General features: G+C 44.7%; 1 protein-coding gene across 10 annotated transcripts in view; it reads left to right on the top strand.

Annotated features, from left to right (window-relative positions):
* ARHGEF10L (Rho guanine nucleotide exchange factor 10 like) overlaps positions 1–15,083 on the top strand; it is a 585,939-nt gene that overhangs the window by 525,719 nt on the left and 45,137 nt on the right. For all 10 annotated transcript variants that reach the window (XM_085608202.1, XM_085608218.1, XM_085608210.1 and 7 more), the window contains one exon: positions 4,938–5,080. In XM_085608202.1, coding sequence (XP_085464328.1) covers positions 4,938–5,080 — 143 coding nt within the window. The remainder of the gene's footprint in view (positions 1–4,937; positions 5,081–15,083) is intronic.

Below are 15,083 nucleotides of genomic sequence, written 5' to 3'. Positions count from 1 at the left end.
ATTAGAACACCATATATGTGTTCTCTTTGTGAAAACAAACACACTCTGCTTATATTTGTTTTTCCCTACCTGATGGATGCTAGGACGGAGCTTGCACTGCTCTGTGCTACCCGTGTGTGTGTGTGTGTGTGTGTGTGTGTGTGTCTGTGTGTGGGGGGAGGGCTTGCACTGCTCCTTATCTGTTTCTTTGAGTACCTCTGCTCCTGCTGAGCTTGTTGTAATCCCACAAACCTGCTTATTACATTGTCCCTCCTTTTTGTTTTGGAGCCTCTAGTGCTGCTGCTCAAGTCCTGCACATGTTGTGTATGATGAAAGCTTTGCTGGCGCTGTCCATACTGCACCTATCATCAAGGTGAATGAAGCTTTCGGTGCTGCTTGTGCTGTACTTGCTGTCGGTGTGAGGAACATGTAGCGCTACTGGCTGTGGCACTCCCTTCCTGGGTAAAGAGAGTCACTGCTCGTGCCTTTCTTACTCTTTATGCTTGCAGTGAGCTTGCCTTACTATTGGCTAACTCATGGGTACGCGGGCAAGGGAAGCTTGCACTATTGATGCCATGTGCATCTTTTACATGAAATGTAAACTTGCAGTGTGGCTGCTTGCTGCTCCCGCACTGCTTAGCACTAGAAGACGTTTGTTTTCAGGGATATGTCTTTATGTTTTGCTAGCGCTAATTCATTTGGAACAGTTTAAATCTCGCGAAAAGGTCTAGATCTTCCTTGGAGCAAGCTGATTCCCCCACTCTCCTCACTGCTTTTTTTGCTTGTATGTGGCGTTATTTACGAAAAATGTGTTTAAAGAAACTGTGAACTGGGCTGACGTAGGGTGCATGCACTGAATTATTCATGCTGTCTCTCAACTTAAAAGCTGTGAAAGTCACATTCACTCAGCCTCTCTCTGCTGAGTCGCCAAAGCTCCACCGACACCCTATAATTCTGCACCAAACCCTCTGCGTATTTGTCAAAATCAGAAGGCAATGAAGTTATCAATTCTGCATAATAGAGCCCAACCCTGTATCACGCTAGCTATGCATGCTGCAGGCCATGAGTGAGGTAACTGGTAATGGTGCCATTGGCTGCAAATACTGACGTAAGACGTATACTGCAGCCCTACCGAGCTCTGTGTTTGCCTGCAGTGCCGGAGTTTCGGGGGTCTGATTGATCATGGCTGAGAGGTATCGTCTGAGCTTTGTGCGGGTCTCAGAGATGGGGCGGAAAGACTGCTGCAGTTCAAACCAGCAAGATGTGCCTCTGCCATGGTGGGGGGCCTTGTGTGGTGCAGGAGCCTGTTCCCCCTCCTCCCATTGATTCCCTTCCAGGTGATGCCCAATGTTGTGGAATTGATTTAGAAGACAATCAGTGGGTTTCAGCTCTGATATAGGAAGGAGTGGTAATGTAGGACTGGGGTGAATTGTTAGAATTGGATGTCCGCCCATGACTCGATTCAATGGTATGTTGCGGGCAAGACTTTAGCTCCATTTTCAGTGTTATGTATATGTGCGTTCACCTCACTGGTGTGTCAGCGTGGCTGCAGGAGGGCAGGTTGTCTCCTCTGGCAGAGCTCTTTGTGGATCAGGTTTGTAACAGCAGGGTTTCTGGAGATCAATGTCTGAGTGTAATGGCAGAGCGGTGGGCAATACTGACTAAGCATATCGGCTGCAGGACATGATCCATATATATTTTTAGGGATCTCTGAGGTGTGAGGTGCTTTTTATACTACCAGTAGGTCTGTTGTAAGCCAATATTATAGTGATTTAATAGTGCTGAGCTTTCATCCCTCTACTTGGTTAGCAGAAGGTGTTACAGGTCAGCATTAGTTGATTACCATGAAAAACTAATACAGAGAACTGGGAATTGTCAGTGGACAATTCTCATTGGCTAATAAAGAGTGACGCCTTTGACAGGAAGCTTCTGGTTACTGAACTGCATTCGACAGGAGGGAATGGGCCTTCCCAGTTCAGGGCTGTGGATTGCATTCATAGGCTATGTGGCCACTGGTGGTTGCTGCTGCTGTGATTTCATAGCTGAGAACTCCATCCTGCTGTTCGTGGAAGAGATTGAATCTTCCAACACAGCAGAAGGGAATCTTTACTGCTCTAGCTTGTTTAAGACCGGAAGCTTTCAACAGCGAATCAGCCATGTTGAATTTCTCCTTTGAAAAACATTGAGAAGACAAAACTATGTTTTGCCGTGCAACAAACAAACTACACTAGAAATCAAATTATCAATTTAGCTCTTAGTGTTTAGGTATATGTTGCCTTCTGTAACACTGTGATGTGGCAGACAGTGGTATACAGCAATGGAAACAGTGAGAGGCACCATGGGGATGTGTGCCCCCCACACCCGGTGGAGAGAAGTGAGATAGCCAAGGAATAAGTTGAACACAAGTGGGTCGCACACTGCTCGTCACACCTGCAAGTTGCCCCAACTTGCTGGTGTGACGAGCAGTGTGCGACCAACCTTTGCTTAAGCCAAGGAATAGGGGCAACATCTATCACAAGGGCCACCATATAATACAGTTCACTTCCTGTTCTGTTACTTTTCCTCTCTCGCTCCGCCCTCCCCCATTGTCTTGCTTCTCATCACCACCCCCATACATATCTTGGTGAAACTACTCAAGTTAGGGCCCACTCTGATTTCTTAACATCTACTCACGAATAAGATTCATACCTCATCCTAAAAACTCCCCAGTAATTGGGGAGGTCAGATGGAAACAAAAGCAACTCAATCTGCATGGTCCATCTTTTCACATATATTGATTCCAGGAAGGCTGAGGGAGTTTATGTTTGATGGGAAAAGCACTGCTGTTCACGGAAAAAGAGCGCGGACCAATGCAGACTGGAGGTTCCTGGTGGTCAGTGCTAAAGGGGCGACTTCCAGAATCTCTACCACTGATTCTAGGCCAGAGCTGGCAGGCACACTGAAATCAGGAGAGCTAGTAAATCAAAGCGCTGCGATGGGGCTGTGTGAACCTTGCATTGGTGCAGGGAGTTGATATAAAGCATCCACAGTAGAGCATGCTCCGGATAAGAGGTCTACAGATGGAGAAAGCCAAACGAGAAACAACGAGAGTATCAAGATGGGAGCTGAGAGGTTTGTGGGGGGTTTGAGACTGAAATGACAAGCCACATAGACATGTCACTCAGGAGTACAAGTACCTCGCAGGGCTCTCCATGCCCACATGTGAAATGATTAATAAATACAATGCTTGCTTTGTCAAAAAAATAAATAATAATAAGTGACGGGCCAAGCTGCTGCTGCTTCGCAGCCTGTGGGTGGTGCTATCAAAGGTCGGGGTGCCAAATACCAGGGCTGCGTACTCTTGATCCCAACTCATGCCCCTTTCATCCAACACCAGACATTCCCTACCCCTTCAATGTGCTCGTGCAGGTCCCCTCTTTCTCACTATTTTTTTGCCTTTCTCTTCCCCCTTCTACCCCCCTTTTGTGTTTTTCTCTGTCTTGCTCTGGATCAAGGTTGGCTGAGAAAAAATAAGTGCCTGTCATCCAAAAATGAGTGCCGGTTGCCCCCCCTTCCCTGTAGCTACTGCCTCAAATTAAGCACTGCATGTGTAACACCGACAAGTAGTCCTCTTCTGAATTGTGCATCAGTAAAACCTTCAGTCGCTAGTGCCTTTGACAGCTACGAGCTGACACTGTCTACATTTTCTCAATCAAAAAAAACAAAAAACATTTTTTATTGTACTACTTGACAAGATAATCCTTGAATTGTTGCTTTGCTGGCACCAGTGCCTCTCCACCAGAGAGCTGCAGAAACTTTCTGACTTTTCCCTTTAAAAAAAAAAACAGCCCCGCATGCCTAGTTCCTTTAGGCTTCAAATAAATATCTCTATAACTGCAGGAATTTCAGCTCATCCGGAAAAAATACACCCTAGGTGCACGTTCCTCTGTGAACTAGCATTCTAAGACAATCACCAGCCTATCCCTAGTAACCAGTTAGGAGATTAAAATAAACTGTATTTAAGGGAAGTAACTGAACGGACACCAAGATAATCAGTATTTCGAATGAGACCGAGATCCCTCTGAGATTCTAGGCTGTCGGGTAGTCTTTTGCAGTACATGCAAGACAGTGATTTTCTTTCCACAAGACTTTCCTTGAGTCAGTGTATATACATGTGTATAGAATTGCAGATAAATTATATAGGTGTGTTTATAAATGTAAGTTCTTCGTTTTACTTTCTGTGAGCAGTGTTTTGGGAGCCATGCTGATATTCCTTTTCTGCTGCTTTAAGTGATGGGGTTCAAAGTGCTAATTATGTTATTTTATTCTTACATGTGTGTTAGGTCATTAAGTGAGATACATGCAGGGCCGGACTGGGAACAGCAACAAGCCCTGGCAGTTTCTGCTCGACCCTGGGAGCGGGCGTGGGGTGGGTGCTAGTAGAAGCACCGCTCCCACTTTTGTCACAGGGGCCGATTTTGCAAGCCTGCTGCAAAACCGGCTCCCAGTGAGAAAACCGGGCCCCAGCCCTCAGGCCCACTGGGGAAATGCCTGGTGCCCTCTACGGGGCCAGTCCGGCCCTGGATTCATGCCCCATGTACCAACTGGTCACTCAGAGTAAATTTATCTTCAAAGATAGGATATCAGGGCTGAGGTGCGCTGGCAGCCCTGCATCAGCCTCAGTGCTGGAATAGCAGAGAATGCAGCTGGGGAGGTTTTGCATGCCTGGGAAGAGCTGCGTTTGGTCCTCATCTTGGGATAATAAGTGCCACAGTTCTGGATTGATGCGCATTTGCATATACCTGTATTGGCAACAGTGTTGAAATGGGGGCGGTGACTGGAGATTATGGGTGCGATCCACAGCATACGTGTGTCTGGATCATGTTGCTGGAATAGCTGGATGTGCTGCTGGTCAAGGATTGAAGTTCAATGGATTCATTGTTTTCTTTTTCTTGACTGTATTCTCCCTCTCCTTCCAGAGGATCTCTGGGTCCATCAGTCGTCCTCATGCGTGAAGATTGGGCCCCGACCTGTGAGGTGTCTCCTGGCTCTGGAGGACTGTGTGTGGGCGAGCTGTGGGAACAGAGTTTCTGCGCTGGACCCCATTACACTACGAACTCAGGTACACTCAAGATAGTCCATTTTTTTTTATCACTTTAGATTTTCTTTCTTCCATACGTCTTTGCTTTCTTCCTTTCCCTACATCTCAATCTCCACTTTTTGTCCTCTTCAGTTTTTTCTTCTTTACCTCTCTTCCTCACTTTCTGCCTTCCTTTGAAAGGGATTGCTATCAGGGAAGGAATTGGAGAATACGTAAAATGTTTAATACACCTAAGCAAATCCTCACCAGTGCCCAAATCTAGACGGTTTCATATACGGGCAAATCAGAAGGTCTTATGGAGGCACTCGTTGGCATAACAGTAATTGCTCTGGTTACTTGCTGGGTGTAAGATTTGTTGTGGAATGATTAAAAGTGTACTCACACTGTCTGTTATGTTAAAAGATAAAGTACAAAAGAGATAAGGCATAAGGAGCCATAACATTATGAACTTTGACTAAAAAAAAGTAGATAGAGGTGCCTATAGAAAAATATTTCAAATTTACTTTAACTGTTTCTGAAATGGTAAATGGGATTTTTTTTGTGTATGGAGGACTATTAACATAAACAAGAGCAATGGAAAGATCAGAAACCTGACAATCGTCCTGTTTTGGGTCTTTCGTCACAATCAGAACCTAAAAGGCCATAGAGTGAGTAGATCTGGGCTGGACACAGTTTTCAGTGGGAGCTTGAGTCCAGTTAGAAAGGTGACCTTTGCAATAAGTCGTTTTAATGGAGCTCAGTTGTATCCAGCTGCACTTGCCCTAATATACTTTCAAGGAAGGGCTGCACAAAACCACATACTGTGCACTGTAGTTTGTGGTCAGGCATTTCTTTAAACTCTTATGTGCCTCTATCAAAGGGATGAAGGCGAAGAGTCCAGGTTGGTCACACTTTCCTCATATACCACTGAGGTTTTTTTCACTGCCCGTTCTTCTCTGTAGACTTTCAGGCTCACATTTCTTCGAATTTAAAAGAGCATTAGCTCTGGACCCTGCCCCACTCAGGTATAGTTAGAACCGGACTTGAAACCAAAAGCAACCATGGCAACAATGTTCAAACCCGCCCTGCTCCTTTCCTGTTTTTTCACATCTCTCTTTATCGTCTTTCCTTCCTTCAATTCTGAAACCGCACCTGGTGCACTAGTACCATGCCAATATACTTACTTAAGCCACTGGGATTCGACCCAGTACCAAGACATACTTAGACCACGGCAGACACAATGAAGACATGAGTGGCTTAGCTATTTTCTGAGCCTTGAGAAAGCCCCAGTCATATCAGCCAAAGGGGTGAAACACGTGTCGGCTGTCTACACACATCGTATTCTACATAAAACATAATTTTCCCCCCTACTTGAACATGGAATTACTCACCTTTAAATAAAGAAGCAATTGTCAAGCAATGGATGGATGTCATCTTGGTTCATTTTGAAAGGGAGGACAACCCTATTCTGGTTTCAACCCTCCCCTGTGCCTGCGGTAATTATCTGAGGGTGCTGGCGAAAGTGGCAGGAGAAAGCGATGCCGACAGTGGCTCCTGCCTTACACAAGAGCATCTAAAGTCTCCAGCCCACTGGGGAAATTCTAGCTGAATAACAATGCAGTTCAGGCTTGGGTATAGTGCCAACCAGTAGTGTGCACTCACCTCTGCATGTATCAAGCAGACATACTACTTCACAACTGGCTGTGGGACAGTGGGTTACAACTGTGCTGGGCTCTTCTTTAAGATTGCTTATTTAGTTCTGCAGCCTTCTCCACACCTTCCACCTGCTCGCGCTCGGCCATCCAAAAACCTATAAACAGAGACTTCAAGCAGAAGACCACAGTCCAAGTAGGTCAATGTGCAACACAGGTACCAGGTCAACAGTCATCTTGTCTAAAGGGGATCTAAAAGTAGCCTGTGAAAGTCTTATTACATGGCCTTTAGCAGAAACAACATTAGTAGAAAAAAGTAACTCCAACTCAGTACAATTTGGGAGAGGTCAGGAAAGACACTTGTAGGGATGAAAGTCATCTGCGTGGCTTAGAAAGGTTCTCCCCCTCCCGTGCCCTTTTTTATATAGCTTTCCAGGTGTTTCCTTGAGTGAGCTGAACAATCAAGCAAGCCCCCTGAAGGTGGTCTGTACTAGCTTTCTTTATTGAACAAAACGGTGTTTCTGTCCTTTCTCTGTCATGTACCCCTTTCAGAGGCGCAGACACCATTTTCAGAGTGAGGGTGCTGGCATCAATATTGCATCACTGATGTCCTAAGGATTGTGATACATCCATTCTTCACATGAAGCACAACTGTAGCAAATGAACCACACACTCAGCCAAAGACTGGTATGGGTGTGGTATGTAGCCAGGGATACAGTTTGGAGCACACTGCCCTAAATTCATTACTCGAGCATGATGGTGAAGTGCACTGTCATTTACAGACACCACATTTTCCATTGAAATTGACACTAATTTTCACTGACATGTGGTTTTACTGATAAACCTATTTGGCACACAAACGATAATGTGTGGACATTGGATTTCAGAGAATATTTATCGTTTGTGCATCTCCCAAGTGTCTTGATATTCTTTTGATCCTATTGAAATCTTTGTTTCCATCACACTTCAGAATTATTTAAAAAAATTGCTTTATTTGGGCTTTCCTAACTGCTGATATATTTTGAGATATTTGTGAAGTTCATTTACATTTATTTACATTTTACTGTGCCAGAAAGAAATTTCATCTTATAGCCTTTCCTTTCCCATTCCCAGTATCCCAGCAAGAACATCCTATTATTCACATTACAAAATGTTCTCACCTTTCAGTCAAAAAAAGAAAAGTAAACACCAATTTCCATGTTAAAAGAATCGTCAGAAGACATTTCCTGACATCTGACCTCTGTCTTTCAGCGCACAGCACACATGATGTGATAAAAACGAAATATAAAGGCATCTATAGTGCTCGTTCACCTTATGAACTCTAGCATGGTTATTTTGTGGGTGCTGCAGCAACCCCCAAACCCTTAGTTCCAGCACCTAGGAATCCTTTCTGAGTGTCACAACCCAGGCTCTTGAAAGCAGGAATCTAACCTATTCTAAACATTTTGGGGCATATGTATCAAAATCTCCATTTGCGATAATCAAATAGCGATTTTTTGAGAATCGCTATTTGAGAATTGCAAAACGGGATGTATCTAAAAATTTGCACAAATTTTGCGAATTCTTAAAATTCCTTAATTGCGATTAGCAAATTGCGAAATCGCAATTAAGGAATACCTTCCCATTCATTCCTATGGGCCAGGAGGCCCATAGCAATGAATGGGAAGTCTTTCTCAATTTGCGAATCGCAATTTGCTAATCGCAAATTGAGAATATTTTCAAAGGTGCAAGGGTGTCATGATGACACCCTGATGCACCCCTGAAATCAGCATGTGTGCGCATATGGCGCACATACATGCCCTAAGGACATGGCACTTTGAAAAATGCCAAAAAGTGCATTTTTCAAAGAAATCGCAAATTACCACCAACTTGAAGTTGGTGGTAATTTGCGATTTCTTAAGGAGAAATCGCACAACTTGGGTGCGTGTTACATAGCATTTAAGGAATCACAATTTGCGATTTCTTAAATGCTTACGCAAACTTAAGAAATCGCTAAATTAGCGATTCCTTAAGAATGCGATGCTGAAATGCCTCATACATCTCATTTTGCAATTTTGTATTCGCAAACACTGTTTTTTTGCGATTCGCAGCGTTTGCGAATACAAAATCGTTTGATACATATGCCCTTTAGACCTCTAGTTAAGAAGAATCTAAAACAGTAGACCTATAGTTGGGCATTGTGGGCTCATGGTCCTTATCAAAGAGAGTCATTGTTACTCTGCCCAAAGTTAAACCTTTGAGAAGTGAAAGTAAAATTCTGGTATCAAATACTAGATGGTGGAATAATGCACATCTTGAGAATCTAGAAGAGTTTCAAGCTGTAAAACTACTGTTACAGTTTATAAATTCAAATCCTTGGCATCAATGGTAACATTGTTCCACACAGGTGTATATTGTGGAATTTCAATCTGTTAGGTGCATTAACCCCAGGGTTGAGCTGCCCTACAACCCCCTTAATTGCATAGCAGAATAATCACAGATGGGGGAAACACTCAAAAGTCCAAATGTATTCTTGGTTTATCAATCACATCAACAAAGAAACAGACTCCATGATGTTGAGGCAGTGTTTCAATTCTGGGCTATCCAACGAGGTAGCTCAAACATCAATGATTTAAAAAAATATAATCCATCTTTATTCTTCATTGCTTCTTTTCTTAATAAAAGGAGACATAGGCAGCTCAGACAACACGTTTCATCCCTACAAGGGACTTCATCTGGGCAGCAAAAGACATATATAACAAAATTTTACAAAGGAACCAAAATAGCATAAAAACATTTTTCAATCTTCCGTTAATCAGAACGTTGCATATTCCCCAACCCAGAGGAGGCACGAATGTCCTTCGATAAGTACAAATTAACCTTTCGATAATATTGGGCAGTTTGCAGAGCAAGAAAAATTCCTATGATTTGCATTTTTTTCGAAACCAGATAGCCAGTAGATATTCAGGCTTTTCAGAAGGGAATATAAAATGCTAATTTATATAAAAAGTAACAGAAACATGCTTTGAAAATATTTGAACACTATCAATGAGCAATAGTTCAACTTCTAAATGTACTTCTATGTTGGAAAAAGAAAACAGTGGATAGACTTGCCCAAACAGTAATGTTGTTAAGGTGGTAATTGAGTTTATAGATGCGTGTTAATGCCCACAACACGCAAGATAAAACAGGGATTGGCAAAATTCCTGTTTTAAGGTTAAGGTAACCATTAAAAGTTGTTACTGCTCCTGGGATTCAGAACCGTGTTCACAGGGCAAAAAATGTTCAGGGATGAGACAGGGGACACAAGATTTCCATATAGATCCTTCTTGCCTGTTTTTCTTTGACTCTCTGCTTTTCTTCCATCCTCAGTTCTTTTACGATGTCTTTCCTTCTTTCTACCCTCATTATTTCTGCACACATGCCCCCTCCCCTTGCCCCAGCCCTCCACCACCCCGTACCCTGCCTGGTTTCATGACTATATTTGTTCCAATCCTTTTTTGGCATTCTTTAACGAGATTGAAAAATACAACACATTTAAATTGAGAGTTGTAAAATTACACACCTTCGATCCCCCTCCAGCTGTGAAAACCTCTGAATTCTTAATACTAACTCGTTAGTTGTTGTGGGAGGGTCTCACCTACCACACTGCACAGGCTGAGAGCCCTGTGCCGATCGTCTGTGCACCTGAGGGTGCGTCTGTCCCTCAAGTTATAACTCCAGGTTTTAACGAATCAGTCGTAGGAGCCTCTGTCCCGATCCAAATCGAAGTGCAGCACACATAGAAGTAGCAAATTGCCAAAAATGATCTTAATTTTATGTGCATGCATGTGTGTTGCAATGTTTTCAGCTTCTGGTTGTCGACTCGTGAGCAGGTGTCTCCGCATTACTGTCAAAGTATATAAGAGACAACGTGTTTGCGAAAGCATTAGGATTGGTTGTATCACATGAGTGCAAGTGTCTTTTAGCATGTCCTTGTCAGTTTGTTGTCTGTCTACTGTTGTGTTCGCATCTTCTGTAGTTTTGCCATACCTTCATTTACGCGTATTTGTACTTCCGCTCACTTTTTTTTGTTTTAAGTTGCACATCTGTTGTTTTTGTGTGTGTGTGTGTGTGTGTGTGGTTGGATGTGTTACTTTCCTCGTACCAAGTGTCTGTGTGTCGTATGCCTCTAGTTACATCTGTGTGTCTTTTGTGTTTGGTACTTGCACGTGTGTGGCCTTTTGTTCCCATCATTACAAGTTCGTCTAGCATCGTGTGTTCAGGTGACTATAGTCTATATGTATCCATACATCTTTCGCTGCCCTCTGGGGAATTCAGTCTCTGTTGATTTACGTTGCTGCGTGTTTGAGTTTCAAACAGGAGAAGAACGTGAAATCTTAACGTGTACCCTCTGTTTGTGATCGATGTGTGATTTGTGTATTAGAGCCAAGCATGTGAGATGGTTAAAATCTGAGTATGTAGCATTAGGGTGACCAACACCACTCCAGGCCATTAAGGACGCGGACTCAGTTCTGAAGTTTCACCTACAATTAATTGGGTTTAGGTGTTAGTCTGATCAGTTCACTGGAAGCAAAACAAACTACAACACCCAGAATGCATTAGGCTATTATCTTAAAGTACAGGACTGGAAACGGTGTCCTTAATGGGCTGGGTGGAGTAGGTCGCCCTAGGTGGCATGTGTCTGTGATCCAGCGGTGATCTCTATGTGAGACGTGTGTTTGTGGCCTGTGTTTGAGCTCTTGGCTTGCAGTTCTCCTCATCACTGGTTTGTTTGAGAACCTAACATGTGACCTGTGTCTTTTGTGATCGTCCTTGCATGCCACCTGTTGGTTTGAGATCAGAAAATGTTAGTTCTGTGTCTTCTGTCCTCACATGTCACTTGTTTGTTTGAGATCCTCCCGCTTATTTGAGATACATGTGACCTGTGTGTTTGAGCTTAGTACAGGCAAGTTCCGTGTTTTCAGGCCACACATGTCATGCCTGTTTGTGTGAGACCCACACATTTGACCTGTCTGTTTGAGATCTTGGGAATTTGGCTGTATGCATGAGGTGCACATATGAGGCCTGTGTATTTGAGTTCAGAACATGAGTTAAATGTTGTCGGTCCTCACATGTCGCGTGTTTGTGTCAGACCCTCAAATGTGACCTGCGTGTTTGAGATCAGGACATCCGAGTTCTGTGTTCTCGGTCCTCTTGTCACCTGATTGTTTGAGATCCTCACATGTGATCCATGTGTTGGAGACCTGGGCTTGTTAGCTGTGCGTATAAGATACACATATGTGACCTGTATGTGAGATCGGACCTGCTAGTTCTCTGTCTTCGTTACCCAAATGTCGCCTGTGTGTTTCAGAGCCTCACGCCAGGCCTGTGTATTAGAGAGCAGAACGTGCCAGTTATGTTTTTTAGGTCCTCCGGTCACCTGCTTGTGTGAGACCTTGACATTCGAGTGCGACCCTTGCGTTTAGAATCCGGCACGCTGCTTCCGCGAGCTGCACATGCGACCTGTGTGTCTGAGGTCCGATCCTGCGATAGGTGCCACAGGTGCGCCTCTTCCTTCCCGTGCCCACCTCCCCAGGATTCCCCGCTGGTGGCACCCTGGCCCGCGCTTCCATCTCTTGACAGTTAGTGAAAGTGACAGGGAGATATTAGCCTGCCAGCCGGCGCGTGCTGCCGTCGCCCCGCGCTCTCCTCTCCCCTTCGCCCGCTTTATTTTCACAGTTTTGCACATAAACTTAGTTTGCATGTATTAGGCCTCATAAATCTCACCGGACGCCCGCACTGCAGATGAATAATGCATAGCCTGGGGGGAGGGGGCTCTATTAGTTGGCCCAGTCTGGCCTTATTTATGGTGCCAGCCAGTTCGGGATTTGCAGAGAAAGAAAAGGGTCGTTTCCGCCGCAGTGTGGGTAAGTGCGGACTGGCCTGCGCACATCTTCTTGGGCTGGATCAGTGTTGGAATTGAAAAAATGTACTCCGGTACCCCATAGATTGCGGGTCAAGGTGTGCTAAATGAAAGGGGGTGGAGTCATGAGGGGCGGAGTTTGAAAAACAGTCTGACCGTCGACGTATATACAATTATTTCATAAAAGAAATTGCTGCAAAGAAATTGGCAAGGCGGACATATGTGACAGTAAATCTGTTCTAGATTTCTTAATTGGTCGCAGAGAGGCTGCATTTTAAAATATCTTAAGGGAGGGTTCATGCACCTACTGCAGCGATTTTGAAGGAATTATAATAGTGGTAAGATAAGTCTAGCGGATAATAGTTCTGGGAAAGTTCTATGTTTTGTCCAGGCATTGTTTTGACTTATAAAGTAGCATAGAGGGTTAATGTGCCTGCGCATCTTGGAAACATGCAAATTAAGGATTGGTATTTTATTTAGAGAGGCACCTGGGCTACCGCTTTTGAAGCTGAGACAATTTTGTTACCTCCAGTTTATAAGTTGCAAGCCCTCTAATATAGCACAGTGACCTAACTACTGGCATCATGCAGCTGCATGCGAACTGCAAGTCATGGGTTTAGTGCCTTGTTGTTTTTTTCTGAATCTGTTGTTATTCTAAGATTGTAAAGAAGTTTTCCTTTGGAAAGTATTAAAGTCTTGTTAGAATAGACATCCACAATTACTGCATTATGTTTTTATGTCCTCCCTTTGTGTTTTTACCGACCGTTCACTCTTAACATATAATGTCTGCAAGTATGGATGATGTGTTATTCCTACACCTTATACCACTCATTGTTTTATGTAAGATTTCCTGTGCAATAATTTGCACACTGGTGACATTTATTCAGCCTGTGTGTGTGATGTAAAGTGCTCCGACATTCTACAGTGGGATGAGTAGCGCTATAAAAGAATTAATAAAAGAAATAGTAGGTGCCATTGGAATCAATATTTGTATAACTACTAATACCGCCTGCATGTTGGTGCTCCGAACGGATTGCAGACAGAATGAGGGGGCTGCTGAATGTGTCAAGCTCTCAGTAAAATAACAAATTCAGCATGTTTTTCTTTTGGCGGACCCGGCCAACAAATAGCTGCTGGAACTAGGAATCTGACGCGATCCCCTGACTTTCCAGCACTGGGTGGGATACATCAGGCAGTGGTGACATGTCACTTATCTTATGACGGGAACGATAACTCCAACAAGGTCCGCTGCCACTTTTGTTACAGGGGGCCGATATTGCAGAACCAGCCCTCCATGGAAACCGCCCTGGCGTCCGTGCAGTGGTGATGCGTGCATCTTCTTTATGCAAATCTAGATTTGTTATCTTGCAATGGCAGTCTCTCTGTTAACTAGCAGGGTTGGTGCTATACCTATGCGTTGTGGAAGGGGCCTCTGAGTGAGGCTGAAACATTGTGGAATAGATGAAGGTATATCATGGAGCCCTGACTATTGACAGACATTTCTGCCAGACAAGCAGTACCTGCCAGGTCGAGTTCTGCGACTGTCTTCCATCCCAGAGTGCTGCTCGCCCCTCACAGCTGTGTCAAGTTCTGCCCTCCTTGCTTCCCTCCCAAGGTGCCGCCTGGCTGTCTCCTTCTCCCCTGTCTACTCTCTGTTATTCCCTCCTTCTCTTTCATGGGTCTGCCATCTCCCCTTCCTAAACTGCCCCTGCCTGAATCCATACCACTCAACCCCCCTCCTTTGGAATATCAACCTCCTTGGATACCATCACCCTCCACTGTGCACACCTTTGGGAGCCTCGCCTAGCGGTCCCATCTCAGAGCACCAATACATTTCAGTTGTATCTGTTTATACAAATAGCCGGTGAGGTTCGAGGACTGCTGAACATCACGTAGCCTTAGTGATCCTTTGTGTTTGTTTTTGAATATCAGTGGTGACTGCACTTGTCTCGCTTTTCCTATGCCAGACTGTGACTGCCGTACTTAAGGCCAAATTAAGAGTTTGACGGTCTATTGCACCTCTGTACCCGTGGTGGCGGTGCGGCCACCGCTGCCCCAGTGGTCCGACAGCCATCTTTCGAGTTTGGTGATTGGACTGCCACAGGACCACCGCAACCGCCCGGGATCATTGATCCTGTAGCGGTGGCGCAGCGGTCTATGGTTGCAATATTCTGGCAGTGCCGATGTGGCACTGCCGAGTATATTACGAGTTGCCTCACTGCGACCTTATCCACTGTGGTGACCCCTCCATGGATAGGGTGGTGGTGAGGCAACTCAAGGGGCCCTTCACAGGGTACCCTGTGACCTCTGTGCCGGGGAGTGGCATGCAGGGGGGCACATGGTGTGCCCCCTTTATGTCAGCACCCCCAGTTCCTGCCCTGGAAGAAATGCAGGACATGGTGGATTTCTTCCCATGCAAGAGCCTGCTTCGGTTTCGCCTTTCTATGGCTCTTCTTTAAGCCTTAGAAAGGCACCGCCTTGGGTCTGCTGCCGCAGGACCTCCCTGCAG

The sequence above is a fragment of the Triturus cristatus genome, chromosome 1_2 (genome assembly GCF_964204655.1).
Source record: "Triturus cristatus chromosome 1_2, aTriCri1.1, whole genome shotgun sequence".
Lineage (NCBI taxonomy): Eukaryota > Metazoa > Chordata > Amphibia > Caudata > Salamandridae > Triturus > Triturus cristatus.
Note: the sequence above shows the minus strand (reverse complement) of the source record. Positions and strands in the feature narration are given on the sequence as shown.